Source organism: Chelonoidis abingdonii, chromosome 3, assembly GCF_003597395.2.
Source record: "Chelonoidis abingdonii isolate Lonesome George chromosome 3, CheloAbing_2.0, whole genome shotgun sequence".
NCBI lineage: Eukaryota > Metazoa > Chordata > Testudines > Testudinidae > Chelonoidis > Chelonoidis abingdonii.
The window spans coordinates 210910064-210921984 of record NC_133771.1 but is presented as its reverse complement, the minus strand read 5'-3'; the positions used below and the strand labels follow the sequence as shown (position 1 = coordinate 210921984).

At 44.4% G+C, this 11921-nt stretch overlaps 1 protein-coding gene across 2 annotated transcripts in view; it reads right to left on the bottom strand.

Annotated features, from left to right (window-relative positions):
- The window catches only part of NAPB (NSF attachment protein beta), a 34650-nt gene that overhangs the window by 8643 nt on the left and 14086 nt on the right, over positions 1-11921 (bottom strand). Inside the window, exons 2-5 of one of the 2 annotated variants that reach the window (XM_032795859.2) lie at positions 8520-8599; positions 4930-5046; positions 3018-3064; positions 2760-2837 (exon numbers count right to left, since the gene is read on the bottom strand). In XM_032795859.2, coding sequence (XP_032651750.1) covers positions 2760-2837; positions 3018-3064; positions 4930-5046; positions 8520-8568 — 291 coding nt within the window. In that variant the 5' untranslated portion in view covers positions 8569-8599. Of the gene's footprint in view, positions 1-2759; positions 2838-3017; positions 3065-4929; positions 5047-8519; positions 8601-11921 lie in introns of those variants that run through there. The other variant, XM_032795860.1, reaches the window with a different exon arrangement.

Here is an 11921-nt window from a genome sequence, read left to right as displayed (position 1 = left end):
CAATCTTGTGAGTAAACAATGCCGGTGTCCCTTCAATCTGCCAAATGCACATTCAACTTCATTCTGCACTTCTGCACCTGCTGATCTAGGAGTTGAATCTTTCCTTGCTGCTGTAGAGGTAGCTGGGGTATGGCTTCATGAGGAAGGCTCAGATTTTGTCAGGGATATTTTTAGTAAAAATCACGGACAGGCTTTATTGCCTATGACCCATCTTTGATTTTTACTAAAAATATCCCTGACACAATGGGAATAGAGGAGGGTCCAGCACCCGCAGCGACTGGGGGCTCGGGGGTCCCTGCTCGGCCCACCATGGCTGGGCAGAGGCAGGGAGGCTCCTGCAGCTTGCAGGAGCTCCAGGGAACCCCACCATCCACGGGGGCTGGGCGCTCAGGGGCCCCTTGCTGCCCAGGGCTAGGAGCTGCTGAGGGCCCGCTGCCAGCAGTGGCTGAGAGCTGCGGGGCTGCCTGCTGTCCCTGGGGCACAAAATGTCACGGCGGTCTCTGGAAGTCATGGATTCTGTGACTTCCATGACCTCTGACATAATCGTAGCGTTATTCATGAGCCACCTGAGCAAGGGGTAGGCTAGGTCCCCCAGGATCACTACTGGCATTTCAACGTTGCCAATGGTTATCTGCCAGTCAGGAAAAAAAGTCCCTCCTTATAGCTTTCTAAAAAGTCCTGTGTTCTTGAAGATGTGAGTGTCATGCACCTTCCCTGACCAGTTCACACTGATATCAGTCAAGCATCCCCAGTGATCCACCAATGTTTGCATAACCACACAAAAGTAGCCCTTCTGTTGATGCGCTCTATGGCAAGGTGGTCTGGTGCCAAAAGAGGGATATGAGAGGGCTGTTTATTGCTCCACCACAGTTCAGGAACCCCATTGTTGCAAATCCACGCATTATGTCCTGCACATCGCCAAGAGTCACAGTCCTGTGCAGCAGGAGGAGATTAATGGCCCTGAACTGAGGCTTGCATTACAGTCACTTGCACGACAATGGCCCCTGCAGTGGGTTTTCCCAGTCCAAACTGATTTCCCACTGTTTCCATGGTGCGATCACTCATTTCCCCACTGTCAGTGCCACTCTCACTTTGGGGTCCATGCACTGGAGCTCTGGGGCGAGCTTGGCTCACAGATCTGGGAATGTGGCCTTGCACATCCAAAAGTTCTGCAGCCACTGTTTATCATTCCAAGCCTGCATTACAAAGCAATCTCCACCAGTAAGTTCTCGTGTCCAGAAGCAGCACGCCACCATTTCCAGCTGCTCCATGAATGCCAACAACCTTGCACTGGTGCTCACTATATCTCATAGCAGTCTGTCCTACAAGGAATCATCACGTTCCTCATTGATTTGGTTATTCTTGCAGCTCTGGATTGTGTGTCCCGTGCTTGCAGTGCTTACAGCAACAGTGCAGAGCTGTGCAGGCTTCCATGTTTCAGTCAGACATGGTGGATAGCAAGGAGAGCCATGTAGGTTCGTGGGATTTTGAAAAAAGGAGCAAAAATTATGGGATATAAATGACATTACGGGATGGAGACAGTTGCACACTGAGAAGCTGACCCCTTGATCCCAGTCACCCCTGCACGACTCGTTTAGGCCCCATCATGCATTGCCAAAACTTCCCAAAAATAGTGGCGGGTTACACACTGGGACTCCTACCCATGGTGCACAACATCATGCATCGGCAAAAGCACTCCTGGTGAGTACATGCATCATCGACACAAGGAGCCAAGTATGCACAAGCACAAGCAATATTCTAACAATAGCTTAATGCCAACATAACTTGGGTCAACCAAAGTTGGTAGTGCACACATGGCCTTAGAGGAAAGACAAATATCGAGTGGACTCCCTAAAAAATATCACTTCTCATGACAAACCGCACTTTCCTTGTAGGGTAAAGGGAAAGAGTCTCTCATCCAAGTCTGTTAGCTCTGACATGCTTAGCATGCAAGGCTGCAGGCACCATAGACATCCTATCACACTTCTGCAATGATTTGGCAAATCATATTAAATGTGTGTAGCTTGATTGTCTCCCCTCCCTTCCCAAAAAGAGCTGTATCATAAAAACAACTTCTGTGGAATTCACACTTTCCTGTCAGTCTTTCACAAACACTTTTAAACTGACTGACAGTGCATCATCCTCATCAGGTCTGAAATATTTCAAGAGCACTTGCATAAATCTAGAATCATAGAATATCAGGGTTGGAAGGGACCTCAAGAGATCATCTAGTCCAAGCCCCTGCTCAAAGCAGGACCAAGTCCCAACTAAATCCCCGAATCCCTAAATGGTTCTCTCAAGGATTGAACTCACAACCCTGGGTTTAGCAGGCCAATGCTCAAAACATTCAGCTATCCCTTCCCTAAATGTGACTTGCTCAGTACATCTGCTTCAGGCCTCCATATGAGAATCAAGCTTCCACTGATGATCATAAGAAAAGGAAGAGGTAACATACAAACATGGAAGAGAGGGGGAGAAAGAGGCACATCAAAGGCAAAGACCAAACAATTCATCACTGAGGCTTGATCCTGCTATCACTCACACCAAGTTTAACTACGCTAACTTCACACACGTTACTCCTGACATATACCCACATCAGCAAGATCAGAAACAAGCCTAGAGACTTCAAGTTCCAGGAAGAGCCTGATTCATGAAGTTCCCTAGGCCAGAAGAGTGAAGTTTCATAATCATATGCAGTTCTGATAGCACATTCAAATGTACAATTTCAATGAAAAGTTCTAACAGTTTAATCAGCTTACCTTTTCAATATCTACCAGTTCAGTCTCATAAATCTCTGCAATGGTGATGTGATGCTTGGCAGCAATAGTAAAACGGCCCTAGGATGGACAGGTTAAAAAAAAAAAAAATATGGTTTTTTTCCCCTCTCTCCTTCAAGTACCTGTGGCATTTATTACAACAATGATTTATTAAAACTTGTTTAAATAAAGAGGCATTAATCTAAGTTGCCACACATTGGGATACCAACCCCAACTCCTCAAGGCAATACAATTTCTTACCAGGTCTGTGTAAATATCGATGGCTGCATTTAAGCAGTTTATAGCCTCTGTAGCGGAAGCATTCAGGAAAAACAATGAAAAATAAAGTCAGCTGAGACATCCAGACATTGTTCAACAGTTCAGCTTTCACCAAGGCAAAGCAGTATTTCTGCTGTGCGTCTGTTCTGACCAGAAACCTAAATAGCCAGCTCCTCAAACAACCAGCTATCCAGGCTCTGAAACTGCAGACATACATTTTAATGCCCCAAGTGCTACACGTACAAAAACCTCTGAGATGTGTGAGCTAAAAGTGCATTTGTATTGGCAAGTCTAGTAAAAACATACAATACCAAATTCCTTGGAGAAATGTACATCCTATGTACAAACTGATTTTTCCCAGAGCAAAATTTTGGCTTTGAAAAGTTACAAATTCAAAAACTAGCATGTGCAAAAAACTGGATGCCCAGTCTCTTTATTTGCTTTTGAAAATGTTGTCCAGAAGAAGCAAGCTTTTAGTATACTCAAATACTTAGTGAATACACAGGAACTCTGTCAATACTCATAAGAGCATAAGCACAGCCATATTGGATCAGACCAACAGTCAAACTAGACCAGTATCCAGTATCCTGACAGTGACTAGATGCTTCTGATGGACTGAAAAGAACAGGGCAATTAGCAAGTGATCCATCCCGTTGTCCTCTCCCAGCTTCCACAGTCAGAGCCATTGATGGACCTATCCTCCAAGAATTTTTCTAATTCTTTTATGAACCCCATTATAGTTTTCGCCTTCACAACATCCCCCAGCAATGAGTTCCACAGGTTGACTGCACATTGTGTGAAGAAGTCCTTCCTTATGTTTGTTTTAAACCTGCTGCCCATTAATTATATTGGGTGACCCCGGTATTTGTGTTATGTGAGGGGGTAAACACCACTTTCAGATTCACGATTGTTACACCCTTTATGATTTTATAGACCTCTGTCATATCCCCCCTTACTTGACTATTTTTTAGATGAACAGTCTCAGTCTTGATAATCTCTTGTCAGATGAAAGCTGTTCCATCCCCCTACTCATTTTTGTTGCCCTTCTCTGGACCTTTTCCAATTCTAATATATCATTTTAGAGCTGGAGTGACCAGAACTGCACGCAGTATTCAAGGCATGGGTGTTCGTTATTTGAAATCCAATTGTGTCCACGTGGTATCCCCATATTCTTAAGGCTGTGAGAGACAAAGGACACAACATGAACACATCTTTGCCCATGAGCTGGTGTCTTTTCTATCCCTAAGAGAGTTTTGCGATCTTTCCCCTTTCACTTGCCCTCCCTCCATTGGAAAGTCCAGACAGAAAGCTGAACAAGTCTCCTTACTCGAATCTGTCAATGATGTTTCCATAGGAAGTCAGAGGGGCTCACTGTTACTTAATACGAAGCATCTTTCATGCTGTCTACCACAATTCTAAATCCTACTGGCTGAGAAACAGACAAGGGTCCAAATTCTGCTCTCAGTTACACCAGGGTAAATCCAGAGTAATTCTGTTGAAGCTATTGGATTCACTCCAGATGTATACAGGTATAAACAGAACACAATCTGGTTCACAACTGACATCGACAGAGACAAAGAACTACTTCTTTAGACCTGTAAATCCCAAAACAGACAAATGGGTAATTGAATCAGATTGCTTCAACCCAATACAGACACGATAAATGTAGCATTAGTTGCAGAACATGAATGAGGAAACAGGCCTTAAGCAAACTATTTCTTGCCTCTCTATGAAATGCTCACACTCCAAGACCATGCTTAAAGTGTTTTCTATAAAACTACACTGAAGATCTTAAACCAAATACCTGGCTTACAAAAGGAAGCCAGACAGCCTGCCAGCTGCTACACAACTAACAGGATTTATATAGTCCTGTACAGTATTTCATTTGCCTTACCTGGTGGATCTGCCTTTTTGTAAGCATTCCCAGCATCCACAAAACCGATGGCTGCATCATGTTTACTCTGTAGTTGCATATGGAGCTTGGCTGCCTGACAAAATGCATTTCCTGCAGCTAGGAAAGAAATAAATCAAGAAAGATTAATATTTCCAGTATCATTTAATAAACATGAATATATGGACGTGCCGACAGTAAAAAGATGAGCATGTATTGCTTCCCGCTACCTGAAGATGTGCCTTTTCTTCCACTTGCATAGTTGCCATATCAATTAAAGTTCTTCACTTTAATTGATATGGCAACTGTGCAAGTGGAAGAAAAGGCACATGAATTCCAGTGACCAAATCAAGCTCTCGGATACACATGCTTGTGATTTCTGGAGAACTGCTATCCTTAAGTGTGCAAAATCATGGTGTTAAGAACACATATGGCCACAATTCAATGGACCTACAAAATTATAATTTTTGACTGTGCAACCTGATGTGCAAACAAACAAAAAAAACCCCTGTATTTGTAAGCAAAAATCAGATCACCACAAAACTACCCCAAATGTTTTCTTCCATGCACAGAAAGAGGAACATTCAGCGTAGGAGGCCCACTGAAAATTTAAGGTCACATTTTCAAAGAGACAGCTTTCCTTCTGCAGCTTCAATTTGTATATGCAAAATCTATACCCTCACTTTTATGTCTGAAATTAGATGGTGTACTCAACTCTGAATACTTCACCTCTACTGGATTTGTAGGTGCAATTAGGTAGTCAGAGGTGGGATCATATAGATGTACTTTGACTTGCTACTGCAATTAATTCTGTGGGTGTCAAACTGCACATGGAAACAGCACCTGAGAAAAGGGAGGCTGAGACCTATCCCTTTTTGAAATTTTTAGTTCCTGCAACTTGATGGCAAATGAAGCAATAAAATCACTGCTTCTTACTCCCGATGGCAGTCTGCATCGAAAAATTAAAAATTCTGCATAAAAAAATACGAATTCTTCACACAGTATTTTAAAAATTCTGCAAATTTTATTTGTCAAATAATTGTGGAGGCTCCAGCATGGCATTGGGGAGTACAGGCCACTGGCTGCACAGATGTGGGAGATCACTGTGCAGCTCCCCCCTTGAGAGACAGACTCAGTGGTGAGGCTGCACCCAACTCTGACACAGCGCAAGGACTGGGCCTGCCCAGAAACACCCCAGGGCCCTGTCCCTCCATGCCAAGTGCACGAGATGCAGGCAGACAAGCTCAGCAAGGCAGGATCCAAGTGTGGATGGATCCAGGTGTGGGTTGAGAGGGTTCTGTGTGGGGCAATCCGGGTGTGGGTGGCTCAGTGGGGGTTCCAGGGAGGGTGGGGGCTGGATGCACAAGGGCAATGGTAATGGGACTCTGCAGGGGGGTCCAGGTGAAGGTGGTTGGGGCTTAGCAGGGCAGGTCTGGGTGTGTGTGGGGGGGGAGGAGGGGGAAATAGAGCTCAGCAGGGGGTCTAGGTGTTGGGAGCTCAGTAGAGGGTCCAGATGCTGGGGGAAATGGGCTCAGTGGGGAGGGGATCCAGGTGCAGCTGGTTGGGCCTCAGTGGAGTGGGGATCCAGGGGCGGGTGACTTGTCAGGGTGGTCCAGGTACAGGGGAAGTGGAGGGGTTCTGAGTGCATGGGGGTTGGGCAGATGGGGGAGCAGCTCCCTGTACAGGGATCCCTCCCCCTGCAGCTGAGGAGCAATGGGTGCAAGAAGTGGCAGCGGGCTGGAGTTCACAGAGCTTCCTGCATCTGGCAGGGAAATTTGGGGGTGTGTCTGACCTGGACCCGGATGCCATGCAAGGGAAGAAGTCCCATCCTACCCAGCCCAGCCGGGATTAGCAGCTGAGCCTGGCACAGGGTAGAAGCCACCAGCCGGGTCTTCCCCAGTCCCGCCCCACAGTGATCTCTCTCTCTGCCAGCTGCCCTGGGCACCTGAAACATACTGCTGGGAAGGGTCGCATGACCACTCTTGGGGCTTCCCTTTGCTTCTCTGTCAGAAAGTCATGTTTCTGTGAGGAAGCAAGGAAATCTGCAGGGGACAAATTCTTCACATGTGCAGTGGTATAGAATTCCCCCAGGACTATGTTTCTGTTACTATTTCTACCCTAGCCTAATACTGACCAATTCACACGTTCAGACTGTGCTACTCAGTGGTGTATGCGCATTTAGCAGGAGATTGTCAAAAACACAAGGCACAGCTAGGCATCCTGCTCCCACTGACTTTCACTGGGACTTGGGCCCCTCATATTTGTTTTGAAAGTTTCCCTCTTGCTGTGCTGATGGCACATCCAAGCATGATTTACAGAGACACAGATAAAAAGTTCAGGAAGAGGAAAACAATTTTTTCAGTTCCTCATCTCCCATTTGTTAAAGAAAAACTGGTAATATTTTGCCCCTTGTGAACAGAGTTTTCATTCCTTTTTTGCAAAAGCCTGCTAAGAGATACCAATGTCTCAAATCCCATGATTATTCCGTGCATAGGACGTTCACATTTATCTTGGGAAATTTATATTTGCATCAACATTTCCCACAGCCACCAAATATGGGACAGCATTTCCGACACAGAGCTAGCAATAACTATTCCACTTTTACAGTGCTACTATTTTCCCCATAGCATAGCAGGGAACAGCTATTCTCCTTGTGTGCCTCTGATTTATAGCTCACCCAGAATATTAGATAACCTTAAAGTTTCTGGCCTCAGGAAGAGTGTATTCTACAAGACTTAAAAGCAAATCAAGGACCCCAGGGAAGCACCTCTTGAGCAACTTCTTTGTAGGCAACTAGCTTCAATTATTTTAAAATCATAATGTGAACTTGGACACAAGCTAGTTAACTCAACATTGTAAGTATTTCGGTCACCTCCCTTTCCCCGCTCCTGACATTTAATTAATTCCAAAGAAAGCTATGGGGGCTTGATGGTGTACAGAAATTAGACTGCCATAGTCACTATTCTCCTGGAAATACCCCTACCAAGTAGAACTGTACTTTGATAATTTGCAACAGGACGCTTGAGCATTCACAGGTCACTAAGCTGTTAGAAATGTTCTTAATCAATTATGCAAGCATTCAGCTGGGTATAAAGGTTTCCGTTCTTAAATTTTTGCTAATTTTGCTGGTTCTGGGTAACTTATGACATTTCTCCCTCCACATCCAAAATATGCAGATAAAAAGCACAAGTGGAAGTGTAAAACACAAAGGTTGCCCCCTCGCTCTCCCTGATACATAGATTTTTCCCCCCTACCAAGGCTTTGATTCTACGTGCAAGCAAACACATTATAGAACCATAGGGTTAGAAGAGACCACAAGGGTTATCTAGTCTAACCCCCAATCAAGATACAGGATTTGTAGCATCTAAATCATCCAAGACAGACAGAGATCCAGCCTCCTTTCAAAAACCTCCTTTCAAAAACCTCGGGAGGGAGCTTTCATACCCTCCCGAGGCGTCTGTTCCATTGTCCTACTGTTCTTACAGTTAAGAATGTATCTGTATAGTTGGTGTATGGCCTTTATCTTCAAGATGAATCTCAAGCTTTAGGCCTTTCCCTACAATTAACCTTATAAAATTAAACAAGCTACTTACCATTCCAGTTTTTGGCGATCTTGAACAAGTTTGCAGCCCTGGTGTACATTTCACAGGCTTCTTCTACCTTTGAATTTCCTCTAGAGAAATAAAGAAAGTGCAAGTCACTCAATTACTACTTGCACTGCAAAGAAATATAGTTATTTGGGGGTGGGCTAAAACCCAAGAATAGAGTTTTGAATTTTGTGTTCTTTTTTGTTCTGGTGACTTGGTCCTTCCAAACTTTATTGCATAAATGGGCAGCTCATCCCATTGGTTATACGCAGAGTCTGGTCAAATCCTTGTTTTGTTCATTTAATTGGCACTGTGTTAGGGTTTTGGGAAGTCTGTTCCCTTGCTGTGTCATGCAGAGTTCCAACCCCTATAAAATGTACAATCTCCAACACAAGTACTCAAGTGTAAGAGATTCAGATTTTCCTTCCTCAAGGACTGGTGTGAATAAAAACTGAATTACTAGGATGTTCCCAGCAAGGGAACACAAAACAGTACCGGAAAGCTCCAAAACAGGCCCAGGTTCTCAGAAAGTACTTAGGCACCTAACTCCCATTTCTGGGCCTTAGTCTCCTTAAATTCAAGCAAATGCTTGCAGATTTTTTCCTCACCAACACTGGCCTAGTTGGAATCAACAACAACATACTGGAAGTTTTCACTCCAAAGAGAAAACAGCATGAGGTCAGAGTCACGACTGTTTATCAATCTTGTTTATTAACAATATACAGTAAAACCTCAGAGTTACGAACACCTTGGGAAAGGAGGTTGGTTGTAACTTTGAACAAAACGTACTGGTGGTTCTTTCAAAAGTTTACACCCGAACATTGGCTTAATACAACTTTGAAACTTTACTGTGCAGAAGAAAAATGCTGCCTTTTTTTTTTTAGTAGTTTACATTTAACACTGTACTGTATTTGCTTTTGAGGTGTCTGCTGCTGACTGATTACATACTCCTGGTTCCAAATGAGGTGTGTGGTTGACTGATCAATTTGTAACTGAGGTTCTACTGTACAAAGAATAAGGACAACAATTAAAAGCCGCAGTGCTGGGACTGGTTGAAGAGGTGACTCGGGGCCCAGAGTGTGTGGCCAAGGCTGAACGAGTTGCTGGGCCCAGTGATAAAGGCCTGGCTGAAGGCTGGAACCAGCAGCTGGTTCCTGCTGGAGTCTCGCACTGGAAGTGCTGCTGTGTTAGGAACACAGGGGAAGCCATGCTGTTTGTAGCTGTACTGAACACTACTGCCAGAGGTAGCCAAGTTGGATGCCTTTGTCCAGGGAGGAGAGAGAGACTATCCTTGGAACAGAAGCAGCAAAATTTCCTCTCTAAGCAGGACTGGGGAGAAATTGAACAGAGGAAGCATCTTCTGGCTTTAACCTTCCTTTAGGGCTGTCTGCCATCTTGAGGCCTTGGACAGGAAGGGAGCTGCTGCACGTGGTGAACCCTGGCACCCTTGAAAGGCCTGAAGTTTCCAAGATAAAGGCCTTAAAACAAGGGAAAATATAAAAGAATTTTGGTGCAAACCCCCAAAATTTAAAGATTTGCCTATGCTCTGTAATTCAGGACAGCAGGGAGTCTTGAGAACACTGGCCAGATTCTCCAGGGCCTTACATGCTGGGTAGTCATTGACACCAGCGCAAGAGGCATGGCGTGTGTGGGTAGGGTGACCAGATGTCCGGATTTTATAGGCACAGTCTCGATTTTGGGGTCTCTCTTATATAGGCTCCTATTACCCCCGATCCCCGTCCTGATTTTTCTCATTTGCTGTCTGGTCACCCTATGTGTGGGGCAGAGGAGGGACAGCATCAGATCAAACTTAATGCATTTAATACCTACTTTGCCCAGGTGAAAGTGACTACGTAACTGGCAAGGCTGGGAAGATTCACAGGCTGAAAAACGGACATGAGGCAAACTAACCAGGGTTTTCCTATAAGACGGGAAATAAATCTTATCTGGTAAGGGGCGCTGGAACAATTTCTATAATGGGGGTGCTGAGAGCCACTGAACCAAACTATAAGCCCTGTATATAATGGAAACCACTTTAAGGCAGGGGGTGCTGCAGAACCCCCCACACCCCCAGTTCCAGCACCAAGACATCTGGTCCTGCTTCATGGTACTATAGAGTAGATGAAAACCCATTTCTGAAAAGGCGAGTTAAGATGTGTTCTTCTTGCACCCTTACCTGAAAAATTTGTGCAGCCTTGAGCAAGCCATTTAATCTAGTCTGCCCCTCCATTCCCTGATCTGTAAAAACTGAATAATGCTTTCCTACCTCATAGGGGAGTTGTGAGAATAAAATCCAGATACGATAACAATAAAGATCACAAAAGTATGTAGAGAGAGAGTCTGCACTATAATGACCAGAGGACCACTTAAATGGAGTAATTCTGATGTCCATTCATTGAAAATCAACTTAAGACACTAATAAATAGAAAATGCAACAGCCTACTTTTGCAAAATGCCAGAATCTCAAAGAGTATTGCGTGCCTAAGGCATTTAGTATTAGGACATTCACTCCCTTTCATAAAGAAGCATCTACGGTTACTTGTCTGCATACAATGCAATTCATCTGCTCTCCCACTGTAAAGTCCTAGGTGAATGACTGGCTGGGGAACTGCAGGACTGTAACTTAGGGAATAGCTACACTGCAGCTGAGAGCGAGCCCCCCAGACCAGGGGGATAGACTTGGAATAGTGGGGCTTGAGCTAGCACACTAAAAAAAGTCATAGAATGGCTGTTGCAGCTCAGGTTTCAGAGTAGCAGCAGTGTTAGTCTGTATCCGCAAAAAGAACAGGAGTACTTATGGCACCTTAGAGACTAACAAATTTATTTCAGCATGAGCTACAGCTCACTTCTTCGGATGCACAGAATGGAACACACATTAGTGTAATGACCCAACCATTCCCAGTCTCTGTTTAAGCCTTTGTTAATTGTATCTAATTTGCATGTCAATTAGAGTTCAGCAGTCTCTCTTTGAAGTCTGTCACTGAGCGATTAGAGAGGTTGAAGTGTTCTCCCACTGGTTTTTGAATGCTACGATTCCTGATGTCAGATTTGTGTCCATTTATTCTTTTGCGTAGAGACTGTTCGGCTCTCTAACCACTCAGTGACAGACTTGAAGGTGGCAATTTTGCAACAAAAAAACTTCAAGAACAGACTCCAAAGACAGACTGCTGAACTCGAATTAATATGCAAGTTAGATACTATTAACTCAAGCTTAAACAGAGACTGGGAATGGTTGGGTCATTACACTAACTGAATCTATTTCCCTATGTTAAGTTCTCCTTCTATGGGTCATCTTAATTATCACTTCAAAAGTTTTTTCTCCTGCTGACGATAGCTCATCTCAATTGATTAGACTCTTCCTGTTGGTACGCATACTTCCACCTTTTCATGTTCTCTGTATGTATAAAC